Genomic DNA, 16,130 nt, shown 5'->3' with positions numbered 1-16,130 from the left:
GCGAAGGAGGGGACATGGGCACAGGCAGTCTTGATTTGGGGGGATGGTGTGACCCTCCCACATTCCCTGCCCCTACCCACGCCCTCTGTGCCCTGTCTTGTTCTCTCGGCAGGTATATCCGCACCATGTACCTGGGAATTCAGAGCCAGCGGCAGAAGGAACACCAGCGACGCTTCTACTGGGCTATGATGTACGAATATGCAGACGTCAACATGTTGCGCCTCCTTGAGACCTTCCTGGAGAGCGCCCCCCAACTGGTGCTACAGCTCTGCATAATGATCCAGAAGAACAGCGCTGAGACGCTGCCCTGTGAGTGTCCCCTGCACCCCCAACCAGGAGGCTGGGGAAATGACCTTATTGTGGGCTGGGACAGGGCCCCGCCCTCCAGCTGGGGGCCACCTGGTGCCTGCCTCCTGCACACTCAGTACCTGCACACCACATGGGCATTGCCTGTCCCGATCCCCAAGTCCCTATCATGTGATGCTCACCCAGCCCACACTGAGAGCATGTGAGTGGTACAAGGATTCCCCACACCCATGTGCAAGCCCGCTGCACCTGCTCATGACCACTGTGTTCCTACAAACAGAGCAGAGCCGGGGTGCAGATGTCCATGGGAGCAGAAGGATGGAGTGCCCTGGGTCTCCCAATCTGGGGGTAATGGCCCCTTTTCTTTGGTGCTGGCCTGAGCTGAGGTGTTTGCACATCCATGGGAGGGGGGAGATGGTCTAGGGATGGCATGTGACAGAAGACTAAACTCTGTTAAGCAATGCCAGCAGTTTTGGACATTTTTAAGCTGTGGCCCCAGATGGTCTCCAAGGAGCCCCAGAATCCCCCAGAGCCCAGTCAGACAGCACTGACCTCTACAGCAGTAGAGTCCTCTAGGCACTACCTGAGAAGCCCTTTTTTTTTTTTTTTTATAAAAAAAAAAGAGATTTATTATAAGGAATTGGCTCCCGTGATGGTGGAGGCTAAGTCCTACAATCTGTTAGTGTAAGCTGCAGAGCCCAGAGAGCCAGCGATCGGTTCCAGTCTCATTCCAAAGGCCCGAGAACCAGGAGCACCAATGGTGTTAAGTCCTGGTTCAAGGGCAGCAAGAGATGGATGTCTCAGCTCAAGCCGTCAGGTGGAGAAAGAGAGAATTCAGCCTTCTTCTGCCTTTTTGTTCTGTTCAGACCCTCCATGGGTGGGATGATGCCCATGAGTGGGATGATGCCCCTCCACACTGGGAAGGGGGGGGTCTGCCTCCCCCAGTCCACACATTCAAATGCTAATGCCTTCCAGAAACACTCTCACGGATACACCAGAATCATGTTTCTTATTACCTGGGCACCATGTGTCCTTTTGAGTTTAGATTATGTGGGTCAAGGCAGAGTCTCACACCATCGATGGTCAGACAGACTACGAGTGCCATGGTTGTGTCTCAGAGCATATTTCAGGGGGGAACTGGAGTTCAGCAGCGGGGAAGGTCTAGGAGAGGAAGGGCTGAAGGTTGCATCATGCGGGGGACACTTGGAACATTTAATCTGAGGAAGACTTGGGATGCATGAAACCCAACATTTGAAGGGATGTCAAGGGGAAGATGGCCATCCCAAAAAGACGGAGGGAGCTACAGGGAGAGTGTTATTGATTCAACATGTGGCAGACATTTCAAACAGCAGGAGCCATCCATGATGGAAAGAATGTCTCAAGAGGTCGTGAGTTTGCTGTCACTATGAATATTCAAGCAGAGATGCTGCTGAGGAAACTCAGTCCAGAGGTTCCTGACTCCAGAGAGCATGATCTTGTATGACCTGGGGTAGGAAGACAGCTGCTCTCCATGCCCCACCTCTCCCTGGCCCCACCTCCTGGCCCTATGGGTTCTCAGCTCTGGACCCCACAGCTCTTCTAGGTGCTCCAATGGATCCTCAGTGCCACCATGTTCATGAACACCTGCAGAGCACTCTCCAGTGGGTGCCCTCTGCTGTCTTACCCCACGTGGTCTGCCGAGGGCAGCCAAGCTCTGGCCTTCATGAACAGCTTTGCCTCCTTACCTTTCCCAGATTGGCTGACCTTTGCAATCTGCATGCCCCTAGTCACTATGCAAAAAATGAAGTTTAATTCAAAGGCCAGCCAAAGGTTCAGGCCAGTGAACTCGATCCTGACATTCAGAGCTCAGGAACCTAGTCCTGAATCCAACTGTGCTGCCAACAGAGTCCCCCACACTCTGGGAACTTGCCTCCCAGCTGAAGCCTCCTGCCCACCCCAGTCCAGGACAGTCCCAGCTGGAAATGTCCCCAAGGGAAAGAGGCCTCAGGCCAGGTCCCTCTGTCCCTCAGAACACTGGCTGCAGTCCTCCCTAGCTTTCACAGAAACAAGAAGTTGGGGGGAAGAGGGGAACTCTGAGAAGCAGCACCCACTCTTGGAGGAGGTCTCGCCCAGCCAGTAGCTCCTGGCTGGAGCCAGGGCCCAATCCAAGTCTGCAGCACCAGGGACCTGTCCCAGGGAAGGCCTGGAAAGAGATAAATACCTAGCTAGCTCCGCTGGGGTATCTGGACACTGAGCAAGAAGCCACACTGAGGGCGGCAGGGCTGACAGTCCATCTGGTCTGTCCCTTCTTTTTTGGGTAGACTCCCATTCACAGGCACACGCATACTGCCACTGACATCAGGAAGACTAGGGAGCGTGGGGACCTTGTCTTCAGAGTCCGGAGCCAGGCCATCTGCTTGGGCAGTGAACTGGTGTGACGGCCCACGCTGAGGCCCTGGGAGTCCCCGTTTCTCCAGACCTTGGAGGAAAGTGTGCAGCATTCAGAGAACATCCTTTGTTTCAGGACCAAGGGAATCACTCGGTGATATATTCTGGAGCAAAACCAATGTCACAAGAGCTGACATGAACGTCCTTGCTCTGCAAGCCTTGAGGGAACCCTCATGGACCCCTGGTGGTGGCTGAGTTGTCCAGGGATGGGCACAGTGACTGTGCCTTCTGCTGAAGCCTCCACACCTGATGCCCTCCTATCCCCAGGCTGCAGCTCCCCAGCCCAGGGAAACGTGCTCTAGGGAGCAGATTGCAGGTGGGGGTGGGGGTGCTGTGGCTGGGGAGGGCTCCTTTCTCTCCCATCTGAGTCTTCCATTTCTAACTCTGTTGCAGTCTGAGACCCCCTTCTAAACCGTTCTTTGCTGTGTCAGTATCAAACTTCCCCCAACCCCTCTGTATCGCCAGGACAGCCAAGTTATCCTTCTTGGACTCTCGGCCACACTGTGGCACCCCCAAATGGATAGGGAAGGTGTCAGGGGGATACCAGGGGAGAGCTCCCAATAGGTCATGTGTCCCAGACCAAGATCTTGGTCATCATTTACTCCCTGCTTTGATTTTGGACATTGCCCTTCCCCTTTGCAAGACCTTCTCTTCCACTTGATAACATGGGGAAGATGGCGATGATAACTAAGAGTTAGGGGAGATGCAGGAATGTAATACACGTGGACCACTTTGTAAATTGTCAAGCTCCAAGGGCACCTAAGGGTGCGAGTTTGTCAATTCCAGAGCCTGGCGGCGAGTGGTGTGGGTCAGATCCGAGGGAGAGTCGCCCCTGCCATCCTATTTGGCTCCATGGATCATCTGTTTCACAGCCTCCTTGCTCGGCCTGTCCTTTCTGTGATTGTTTCTCAGATTATAAACGTAGGAAGCAGAACGGGAAGTCTCTGGAAACTCAAGGGACAGCAAATGTTGTTCTCTAAGAGCCCTCTTGATGTGGGAGCCTGGGGTGGGGGGTGGAGCAAGTCCCTGAAGGCCAAAGCCAGGGACCTGGCTCAAAGCCAGGCTGCGAGGGGGTGACCTGGGGGAAAAGCTAGAATGGCAAGGGTCATGCTGCTGTGGGGCTTCCTCCCTGGGGCAGCTCCCTTGGCTCTATCCCCCACACACCCCTCTTTTAGAGCCAACAGATCCCTCGGAGGTCAGGTAAGCATTTCCCCATATTTGTTTGGCAGGTGGAATAGGTGTTTCTCAAGATAGGCTCCCATGGTTAAGTGTATTTGGGAACTGCTGGGCTAAACAAAGGCCAGTGGCAATCTTTGCATTGGACTGTGATTTCTCAAGAAAACGATGGGGTCTGCAGCAGTAGCTGGGTTGATGGGAAAGAAGGAGACTCACCAGCACTGAGCACAGACTGCACTGGGTGTGGCATTGCCCTCTTACTTAACTGCTCATCACTGGACCATTTTGTTTAGAAATAGATGCCTTCCTTCTCTTTTCCCATAAAAGGCTGTATGAAATGTAGACATATTAAATAAAATCAGTTTAGGGGCACCTGAGTGGCTCAGTCTGTTAAGTGTCTGCCTTGGGCTAGGGTCACGATCCCAGGGGTCCTGGGATCAAGCCTCACATCGGGCTCCCTGCTCCACGGGAAGCGTGCTTCTCCCTCTCCCATTCCCCCTGCTTGTGTTCCCTCTTTCACTGTGTCTCTGTCAAATAAGTAATAAAATCTTTTAAAAAATAATAAAAATGAAGAAAATCAGTTTAAATATTAGAAATTGGAGAAGGGGAAAGAAAATCTGCAAATTTAAAAGGGACATGGTGACCTGGAGTCTTCCAGCTGTGGGAATGCTTGCTGCAAGGCAGCGTGGAAAGAAGGAGGTGATGCCCATCCCATTTGACAGCTCTGACCTTTTGGAAGTTACTGAGCCATTTTGTTTCTCAGTTTTCCTTTCTCTGAAATAGGGATAATATCAGTACCTACCATTATGAACCTTTGATGACATGACTAATGACCAATGTCATGGGCCACATCTGGCTATTTTGTTGTTGTTGGTGGAGATTTTAATTGTAGATACACTTTCTGAACTGGACTACAAGCTGTGCTGGTGGGATCCATAGCTAACTGGCCTTGCTTTGGTGGGCTTTGATAACACCTGTCCATTTACACTGTTAATTCTAGTAGGTGGTTAGGAGATCACTGCCATGATCGCTTTAGTAGGCGAGTTTTCCGTTGATCTTGCCCCATGCCAACCTCTCCCAACCTTTCCCATCCCCACCTTATGGTCCTCACGTAGGCTGGCTTAACAGTGCGGTATGCAGCCTGCAAGACAGATTGTATCCAATTTCCCTAAAAGACCACACGCAAGTGAAAAATACAACAATAATCAACAACCATACAAATATTATTCCAGAGTCATGTGAGCACCTCAGCAGGGTCTTCTTTAATCTGATGTCTTGAAAGTTTGAACAAAGGTAAACAATAAAGATATGAAGGGAGCCTTGCTGACATGCCATTTATGCTGGTGGTGAGGCTGGTGGTGTCTGCTGAAAGCTTGGCCATATTATGGCAGTGAGGGGGTTTGGAGAGCAGTTGGCATGGCAGGAAAAGTGAGACCGAGTGTCACGCCCACCTCTACCACTTACTGACTTTACGGCGTAAGACAAGTTCATTTCCTAACTGGCTTCTGGATCTGTAAAGTGTGAATAGTAAGTACTTTTGGGGGTTGTTGGGGAGGTCTAATGAGCTACACATACACTTATGGCAGCTTGTTTGGCATGTGCTGGGTACTTGATGCCATCTGCCATTCAACAAAAATGCATTCATTTGGGTGCCATACCATGTGTGGAGGGGCAACAGAGAACACAACAGATGTAGTCCCTGCCCTCATAGGTCTCCCGTTTCTCTGAGCAGAAAGGACAAAATCAATGAGACCGATGGCATATGTTAAGTGCTTTGAAGCAAACAAACCTGGTGCTGAGACCTCAGATAATGTGCAGGGGGCGGAGAGAGCCTCCCTTGGGCAAGAGTGTCAGAGAAAGACTCTCCAAAGAGTTGACATTTAGGCTGAGTATAAATGAAGAAAAGGAACCAACAATGGAAAGGGCAGGAACAGCTTCCCAGGCAGTGGGAATAGCATATGCAAATGTCCTGAGGTAGGAAAAGCCTGGCTTGTTCCAGAACGTGAAAGGACCCAGTACAGCTAAGGTTATGGGTGGTGGTGGAGGTGGGGAGAGGAAAGTGATATCAGGGGGAGGATGGGGAAGAAGTCAGGGGCCTGATCAGGCAGGGGCCATGGGGTCCTGCAAGGAGCTTGATTTGATGCCACATGCAGTGGGAAGCTACATAAGAAAGCTCTAGGATCAGACCTGCGTTTAAAGATGATCCCCCTTTCCTGCTGTTCAGGGAAGAGAGCAGATGCTGACCCAAGAGATCCAGGGATGAAATTATGGGGGAGAGAGCATTTGGGAAATGATGCTATGTGCACAAATTTGGGGGCCATTCTGGAAAGTGAACCAATAGGACTTGGTAGAGCTGGTGTCCACAGTGTTAGAAGGGTGAGGTGGTGGTTTCTAACTGGGTGTGTTGAGATAGAAGAGACTGTGGGGGAACAGGTTTGGGGCATTGGATCAAGAATTAGCAGCTCTATCACTTTTCCTTACTTCTGCATTTTTCTGACACTTCCATATGAACATAGGCAGGGGGCGGGGGGTGGTGGGACACTTACACCCTCATAGCCTCCAGGTCTGCCTTTTTTATTTAAGCCCACATTGAGGAGTTATCCTATACATGGGGCTCTGATGACCATTTTCTCCTGGTATCACACCACTCCCATTTGTCAGACACCTGCTGTGGCCCAGGAGATATGTTGGGGACGTGCTTGCGAAGACATCTGCCCTTCAGGAGTTTATGTCTGGTGCAGCAATTTTTAAATTCCGTGATAGCTGTAGGTACAGAGAAGGGATCTGTAACTGCTTCTGGGGGCATGACAGAGGAGGTAGTATTTGATCTGGGTCTTGATGGAGGAATAGGAGCTTGCCTGAAAGGGAGGTTTGGGTGGCTATTGTGGACAGGGGGACTATAAGTGCCAAGAGATGGGGAGGCCTGGGAGAGCAAGGAGCAGGCAGGGAGTGAGTGGTCATGGGTTCGGAGAACATGGGGTGTATTGTGGCAAGTGTGCGGAGCAGCAGCAATGATTAGGATGATGCTATAAATGCTGGTTAGGACTTTTGGGGAGCTCAATTATGTGCCAGAAACTAGTTCAAGAGCTTTATATGGATTCACCCATTAAGGTCCCATGGCAGCCCTATGAGTAGATATTTTTTATTATTCCCATTTCATCCCACAGATGATGAAACTGAGGTCCAGAGACTTTAAGTAACAGCATGAGGCAGCCACCAGGCTTGTAACTGATACAGCAGGATTTTTGTCTGCATAGTTGGGCTCCAGTGGCTGTGTCCTAAGCAGGGATGGTTGTGTCTGAGTCTTGAAGAGACAGACTTAGGTGGGTTCTGCAGGAAGTGGTTACTGATGCAGGGAGGGAGCAGAGGCTGATATGCACTACGGACCCATCTGCTCCACTGTGTGTGTTTGTGTGTGTGTATCTTAGATGCAATTATACTGACAAGGTCAGAAGATGATGCTTCCGCTTCTTGTCCCTGAAATCTCTGTCCAGGGACTGGCTTCTTAAAAATATTCTTAGTTTTCCAGAGTGTTTTGTGCAAGCCACCTCTGCTAAGCATACAGGGAGAAGCCTTGCTGTCTTACTATGGAGCTAAGCTTGGCTGACCAAGGGGTGAGGATATGGGACCCTCCTGCTCCCCTAAACACCTATTAGTGACAAAGACACATAGCCTTTTAACTGGCCTTTCCTTGGGGTTAGTTTCTATTCCGACCCTGGAGACTAAGAGAGTTTGGCCAGACACAAGTGGGTTGCTTACCCAGTTAGTGAGAGTTTTGGTAACCCCCATTTCCATATGTTGCAAGTGCCTTCTGTCTTCTTAGGTCGCTCTGGGAACCCTCAGAGAAAATCCCAGTCATCCCCAGATACCCTCTGAGCCAGATGTGTTCCCCTGATCCTCTAATTCAGATAGAGACTGAATAAAAGACTAGAAGCTCCCGGATGGGACCAGAAACTCCAGATGACCACAAGGGCTGAAGCTGGAACTTGAAGGTTGAGCCACCTCCGAGCACAGAACCACTCTTGCTCAGGGAGGATTCACAGGAGACAGGCTTCTCCCGAGGGCAAGAGGTTCTCTCAGAGAGGATCAAAAGCAGATCTGACTTGTTCTCACAGGTGACACTCCACCATGCAAAACTTTATAGGTGCCCCTGAACCCTGTGAGTGGCAGTCAGGCAGATGCTGGTCCACATAAAGGCACCTCTGGTGTTGAAACACTTGAATCTCACAACTTCAGTGTCCAGAGGGATTTAAAGCAACAGGACCTTTGAACTGAAGAGGTTGACTGGGATGTCTAACCCACCCTCCTTGTTTAACATGTGGGAAGCTGAAGCACAGAGGGGTAAGTTGCCCAAGGTCACACAGTAAGGAAGGCTCTCAGAAGAAGCTCTCTTCCTGCCGCACCGGGCCTGCGGCTGAGACGGTAGCATGGCATCTACAGCCTGGACTTCAGATACCAAGCTTCACCCAGGTAGTTCTTCCTGCCCCCCGACCTAGCCATCAGTAACCACCATATCCAGCACCAAAGTTATGTAAAAACCAGCATGTTTACTAAGATGAGGAAGCATGAGAAGTATTAAACCCTGCCTTCAGACACTGAGTTCTAAGATCTAATTAGGGCCTTTGCTTTCTGTGTCTTTGGTGTCAACCTCCCTAATAGTCTTCTTTCTTAATTTCACTTGCTGGGTCCTCTTGCATCAAAGCCTCTCCAGCTTCTTGCACTTCACCTTCACATTGTACTTCTTTTTCTAGCCAGAGCCCTGACAGCATCCAAGCGATTCACAAAGGCATGTTTCTCTGCTCCTTTTGAGCTAAACTGTCTGTGCCTTTGTCTTCAGCTGTCAGCCCCCAAAACCCTTCCTCCCTTCCCTAGCGAGGACAAAATTCATCCTGGAGGAAACTTCTCAGACATCCATCTCCTTGGTCAGCTTGCCCTTCCATGCGAGGTCAAGAGAGAGCACCCTCCCGGTCTGGGCTCTCAGGAAAAGGGAAGGCCCAGGGCGGGTCCGTAGCTGTTGGATGGCTTCAACAGCCCACCCCTCCCTCCTGCTCTCACAGTGGAAGACTTCCATGTCCCTCTTCTTGGGAGATTTCTTTTTTTCTTATGTAAGAAATGCATTCTGGTCTCTTTCCATTCCTGCTCCTATGAACATTTGCTGTCACTCTCATTGTCTGGGACACAAAAATTAATTCCTTGATCATTTAGGATTCTGGTTAAAAGATGAAGCTGCCACGTGGAAAGGGGATGGTAATCTGGTCATGTGACCCAAAGGTGACAGATCTGAGCACCACAACTATGAATTTCCCACTCAGTTTTCTCATTATCAAGAAGTAAAACTTGCTATTAAAACAGCCAATTTGGGGACATCTGGGTGGCGCAGCTGGCTGAGCATCTGACTCTTGGTTTTGGCTCGAGTCATGATCTCATGGTTGTAGGATCGAGGCTCTTGTCAGGCTCTGCACTCAGTATGGAGTCAGCTTCAGATTCTTTCTCCCTCTCCCTCTGTCCCTCCCTGCTTGAGTTCATGCTCTTTCTCTCTCTTGCAAGTAAATAAAGTCTTAAACAAAACACACACACACACACACAATTGATTCATTGCATTCGTTGCAGGTAATGAATCACTCATCCAGAGTCACAGGGAGCCTCCATGCCCCCAGCCCTTACCAGTGGACAGAGCCCTTCTCACTAGCTCACTCCCTTGCCAAGCTGGAGTCGCCCATTTCTAAGAGCTGCTCCAGGGTTTCAGACCAAGTCAGCACAGAGGTCTTCCAGCCTTTAATGTCAATTTCCAAGCTGCGTATCACTTGTCTATGGCTTAGCTGGGAGCAGGTAAAGAAAGGAAAAGATGTGCAATCCCCTGTTTCTTCCTTTCTCCTGGCCATCTGTATCTTCCTTACCTATAACTGAAAGGTGGAGAGGTGCACGGGCATGACTGCCTTCTCTGGCTGGAACACAGACTTGGCCTCTCCCATTTCCCCCATGGTGGTGGGAGTAGCCAGTGCTTTCCCCCTCTCTCCAGCTCTGTTTCCTGTGTTCTCCAGCTCTGAGGCATCACCCTCCTTCTCTCCTATGCGACAGCTATTTGCATCTGCACACAGCGTTCCCTGACCAGCCAACTCCAAGGTACAGTCCTACTTCAGCTACCCATGGCTCCTTGTTCAACAGCACTTTAAAACCATAAAAAAAAACTTTTAAACAGAATTTGCAAGAATTTTCAGCAAAGACCTCCACTCTTCCTGTGCACATTCCAGCTTAATCTGCCCACGGTTCTGAGGCCCTGGCTGAGATGGCCCCTAACAACTGGCAAGAGGAAAGAGTGGCAGGATTCTTTTCTCTATTTTTAATCGTAGTAGGAATACTACATGTGAAATCCAGCCTCTTAAACTCAAATTTTCAAGTGCAAAAGAAAATACAGTATGTGCATACAAAGGAGACTTCTTAAAGCAGCAGGACAAATATGAGAAAGGCAAGCTAAACCAATTTCATTAAGTTACCACCAATGGAACAGCAATTGGCCAAACTGGAAATGTTTGTGAGTCCAATGCCCAAACACAAAGGGCCATCCAGACAAGGCTTCCTGAGCTTGCACAGGCTGTCCAGGACCATCTTGCGGGGAAATGCAAATTCAGAAGCCTGAGCAGTAACTGTAATGGGGCCCCTTGTTCACTTATTTGGTAACTATTTATTAAACACATACAATGTGCCAAGCAGGGTTCTAGGACCTGCGGGCAGATATAGTCATAGACAAAACAGAGAGAAGAAAGTCCTGCCCTTACGGAGCTTACAGTTCTTGCAGGGAGAGGCAAACAAGGAACAAAACAATTATCTTATTTTCTGTGTTAGTAGACGAGAGGCTCTCAGGAGAGCAATGAAACTGGGAAGAGAGACGGGAGGGGAGCAGATCTGTGGGCAGTTTTCAGTAAGGCAGCTGGGAAAGGTTTCCTGGACAAGGTGACCTCTGAGCAAAGATGTGAGGATGGGAGGGAGCCAGCCCCACAGATTTTGGAAGCAAGTGTGCCAGGAAGAGAGGACAGCCAAGAGCAAGGCCTGGAGCTGAGAGAATGCCTCCGGTGTCTGAGGAGTGGCAGGGAGGCTGAGATGGGTCTCTTGGCTGCTTCCGTAGCTTAGCCTGGCCTAGTGGTCTTGCCAACATTTATTTATTTAAATAGCTTTATTGAGATACAATTTACATACCATTCAATTCATCCACTTGAAATGTACAAGTCACTGGCTTTATTTTTTTTTTAAATTTTATTTATTTATTTATTTATTTATTTGAGAGCCAGTGAGAGAGTGCACATATATGAGCAGGGGGAGGGAGAAGCAGACTCTCCGCTGAGCAGGGAGCCTGATGAAGGGCTCGATCCCAGGACTCTGGAATCATGACCTGAGCCGAAAGCAGATGCTTAACCGCCTGAGCCACCCAGGCACCCAAGTCACTGGCTTTAGTATATTTGCAGAGTTGTTACCATCACTACAATTCATCTGAGAACATTTTCATTGCCCCACAAAGACACTTCACCCCCCTCTTAGAGCTGCTCCCCTGCAAGGTCTTCCTCCAACTTCCCTGCAGAGGGCAAAAGCTGGCAGAAGGAGCACTGGGTGGGGAGTCCACTGTGCTAGAATGCCCTGCTGGATTCCAGTCAGATCCCTGCAACCTCGTCTTCTCTTGGCCTGGCTACTATGAATGAGGATAGGAAGGACCCCTGAAGACCCTTTCAGCTCTGATAGCTTATGAGTCTAAGGAAGAGAAGATGGGGGGGGAATCTCAGTGAAATTGGGGCAGTAGCAATCTTTAATTAGCCTTGTCATTCACATTAGAGATGATCATGGGAACTTGGAGCTCCAGGAAAGACTGCAGTGAAATCATCTTCAAAAGTTCTTTTCTATTCCTTAAGATTCCCAAGGAAATAAAGTCTGAGAGCTCCATGAACAATGCCTTCCTGGGTCTCACATGTCTTACTACTGGGGAGGGGAACAGAAGGGCAGAGACCCCGGGGAAGGAAACCCTGGGAGGTGACCCCCCTAGGCTGTTCTATATCCTGCGTGGTTATGGATGAATTGCCCTCTCTGAGGGCCTCAACTTGTTCATCTGTAAGATTTACCTCCAGGGCCCCATTCGATTCTGGACCCAGCTGGAGGTGTGAGGCTGGTCAGGACATCAAGAGGAGTTCTAGGGTGCGGCATTCACTCTAGGGTCATCCTGAGGTAAGGATGGGTCCGAAGCTGACCAGAGGAGAGCTGAGACCTCAATGAATTCTAGATCTTCTTGGGTGTTCAGGCTCCACATGCCCCAGGCTGCCTGCCAGACCCTAGAGCTAAGAAGGCTGCCGGCTGGAAAATCTGCCCCCCTGTGACAAACCTGGGGGCTCCCACGTTCCTTTCATCCTTCAGCCTTCATCAGTGACAGCCCAGAGCTTTGAGTCCTTTTCTGCTTGTCTACATGTTGATGTCCTGGGACCGTCCCCTGGAAGAAAAGTTGCTGTGTCCTGTTTGGCCCTGTAGAAAGCTCCCAGTGTGGAACTCCCATGCTGCAGCCTCTCCAACAAGGCCTTCACCTCTTTGAGCCTCGGGGTTCCCATTTGTAGAGCACAACTAATAACTCCTGCCTCAGAAGAGTTTTGTCAGGAGTAAGAGAAATGCATTTGTTCTCCACACATGGGAGGCCCTCCGACAATGGAGGCTAGTATTTCCACTGCCAGCCAAGGAAGGCACACACTGCTGCCATCCTCAGCAAGGCTCTGATTGGACGCCATTTTCCCTGGAAGGCTTTTCTCGATTAGGGCCATTGACCACTGAGAAGTTGAACTCAGGGGCCAGGACCTCTCTAGGGTCAGCCTCACATGGGCACACAGACACTCACCTGCTCAGCAGTACTGCTTTTCTGCTCATCTGAGAGGCTGTGGGACTAAACAGTATCTGAGACCCGCCCGTGCTCCTTGCCCTCCCTGAGCTCCTGTCACAGCTCTGTCTGGAAGCATGGCTAGCACAGTTGAGCGGAGAGCAGTGGTCATGAGACCAGAATGCCGCCAGTCCAGTTCTAGTTAATCAAGGTCGTCTTCGGGGCCTTGGTGGCCCAAGGTAAGGGAACCCAAGACCATTTTGGCTGGCAGAATTTCTAGGGCTTTGACAACTGTGTCATATCCCACTCCATGGGAGACAGGATCCACTCTGACTCCCAGTCTTTTAAAAAGGTTTTATCAGCTTGGGGTGCCAGGGTGGCATAGTTGCTTGAGCTTCCGATTCTTGGTTTTGGTTCAGGCCGTGGTCTCAGGGTCGTGAGATTGAGCCCCACGTCAGGCTCCGTGCTTGAGTAGTGTAGTGTCTGCTTGAGTTTCTCTCTCCCTCACCTTCTCCCCTCCCCCTCATGCTCTCTCTCTCTCTCTCTCAAATAAACAAGTCTTCAAAGAGAAGATTTTATCAGCTTCTAAATGACTATAATTTTCCAAGTCCCCTCCTACACAAAGCCCGCAAGCCCTGAATCATCACATTTCTGAAGGGGCATGAGACAGGATGAGGAGGCTGCCGTGAACTTTGATTTTGCCTCGAGAGTTATGGTCTCACCCTATACTATTCCAAACAGGCCAGAACAGCATCTTGACATCTTGACAGGCAAAACTCAAAAACTTGAAGTCTAGATTTTACCAACCCCAAACAGAAGAAAAGCAATGCCAGGAAGCTGAGCAGAGCAGTCTCTCAAAGCCATTTCCCCTCCAGGTTGAGGCTTTCTGCTCCCTCTGACTTGACTGCTAATCCATTTCAATGTCAGTAATATTAAAACTTAAAACTAACTAGTGCACATGAGGCATTTTAGAATTTCTAGAGCACTTTGACCTCTGTTGTGAGGCTCAGGATTGTTGACATGACCATCATGAAGGCACACATTTGGCACCACAAAATACTCAATGGGTATTCAGTATGTATCTATACACTACAAATATTCATTCTTTCTATATAGATGTATGGGTATACTCACACTATGTAGAGATATATGAATATATTGTATAGTATGTATATATATCAAAGATGTGCCTATATGTTTTATACTCACAATTCATTAAATATTCCCAATCCACATCTTTAGCCAAGGTTCACAAACAGTAAAATAAGGCCAGATCTGTTTGTACCAAGGCCTCTGTCCTTTCCAGGGCATCTCAACCTGGGTTAAAAATGCACTCACTCTGGGAGCATCAGGGTTTTGAGCCTGGTTGGCCATTTGCTCCTCAAGGAGAAGGGATTTACTGGAACTTTCCAGTGAGAGCAGATGGCCTTCTTCACTGTGTGCTCCAGGCCAGCAAGGATCCAGGCATCTGTGAGTCCTGCACCACACCAGCTGAGTGGTTGACATTTGTTCTAGAATCTCTAAAATTTGTCTTTCTCCAGCTGGCTGTGAAGATAGTATTTTGATAGCTCTGACAGCATCTTAGAAAGAGGAGACAAGCGAACAGAGGACTGGCTTTAGTTTTCCTCTTTTGGGTCCTTTAAATATCAGTGTTTGACCTTGAAGCTCCTCAAATGGAACGTCCAACCTTCCTGTGTTATCCACCATGTCCCCAGCGCAGCCGTGAGCACCTGATGTGTGCTGCTCAGAAGAGATGCATCCTGCTGATATCAGACCCCAGAGATGCTATTCCCACAGCCTCTCGCGATGTCACACGGTGTCTGCACCCCACGGGCCTCTTCAAGGATAGTCACTCCTCAGGAAGAACCCTTTAGAAAGCTTCAATCTCCAGCTATTAGACACACCCACATTCCCGGTTTGGTTTTTGACTTCCTGAAAATATTGAGGAAGTAGGAATACCCAATCACAGGGCTTCTTAACCTCATCATTAAAAGATCTGGGGCTGTGGAGGGGGGACTGTCCTGTGCATTACAGAAAGTTTAACAACACCCCTGGCCCCTACCCACTAAACACCAGTAGCACTCACACCTGGTGTTATGACATTACCTAATGTCCCGGTGAGGGTGGGGGCAAAATCAGCCCTGTTGAGGACTTTTGCTCTGCTGTTAAATGGATGATGTTGCGGTTGTGGGCTGAATCTGGCCCCCTTTCAGTGGGTTGGTTTGCATGGGAAAGGCACCATTTCTTGCTCTTCCTTGGAGGGTCAGCAGGGAACCAGAATCAAAGAAGGAGAATAAAAGGACATGCTTGATGCAGTAACCTCGGGCACATCCTCTTACTTCCTTGAGTCTTGGTTTTCTTGTGTGTAAAATGCGTCACCAATAGACATTTCAAGGGATTATTGTCAGGACTAAATGAAGTTACACAAGCAAAGTATGTGGTATAATGCCTGATAACAACAATAAATGTTAGTTTGCCTTCGTTTGTCTTTTCTACCCTCGAGGATTTCTTCCTGAGGGACAAAAGCATACATGCTGGCTCCCAGGGAATTGCCCTGTCCCACATTAAGGGCTAGAACTGGGCAGTTGTGATGACTGATGGGGTCACTGGCCCCTTTCCCTATGGGCTCACTTGGGAATCAGATAGCTATGGGCTTTTTTATTTTTATTTATTTTTATTTTTTAAATTTATTTTCAGCATAACAGTATTCATTGTTTTTGAAACACACCCAGTGCTCCATGCAATACGTACCCTCCCTAAAACCCACCACCTGGTTCCCCCAACTTCCCACCCCCCGCCCCTTCAGAACCCTCAGGTTGTTTTTCAGAGTCCATAGTCTCTCATGGTTCATCACCCCTTCCAATTTCCCACAACTCCCTTCTCCTCTCCATCTCCCCATGTTTTTTGTTATGCTCCACAAATAAGTGAAACCATATGATACTTGACTCTCTCTGCTTTACTTATTTCGCTCAGCATAATCTCTTCCAGTTGCTACAAAAGTTGGGTATTCATCCTTTCTGATGGAGGCATAATACTCCACGGTGTATATGGACCACATCTTCCTTATCCATTCGTCCGTTGAAGGGCATCTTGGTTCTTTCCACAGTTTGGCGACTGTGGCCATTGCTGCTATAAACATTGGGGTACAGATGGCCCTTCTTTCCACTACATCTGTATCTTTGGGGTAAATACCCAGTAGTGCAATTGCAGGGTCATAGGGAAGCTCTATTTTTAATTTCTTGAGGAATCTCCACACTGTTCTCCAAAGTGGCTGCACCAACTTGCATTCCCACCAACAGTGTAAAGCTATAGGCTTTTTTTAATGAGAAAAATACCCATGCAATTTTTTTTTTTACCTGCGCAATTTTGTACATAATTT

At 49.1% G+C, this 16,130-nt stretch overlaps 1 protein-coding gene across 1 annotated transcript in view; it reads left to right on the top strand.

Moving 5' to 3' along the window:
• Positions 1-16,130, top strand: part of XKR6 (XK related 6) — a 312,057-nt gene that overhangs the window by 284,964 nt on the left and 10,963 nt on the right. Inside the window, exon 2 of the mRNA XM_045997706.1 lies at positions 113-309. Within this exon, the coding sequence (XP_045853662.1) occupies positions 113-309 (197 nt within the window). The remainder of the gene's footprint in view (positions 1-112; positions 310-16,130) is intronic.

Source organism: Meles meles, chromosome 2 (genome assembly GCF_922984935.1).
Source record: "Meles meles chromosome 2, mMelMel3.1 paternal haplotype, whole genome shotgun sequence".
Taxonomy (NCBI): domain Eukaryota; kingdom Metazoa; phylum Chordata; class Mammalia; order Carnivora; family Mustelidae; genus Meles; species Meles meles.
The sequence above is the reverse complement of the archived record's forward strand: the minus strand, read 5'-3'. Positions and strand labels throughout refer to the sequence as shown.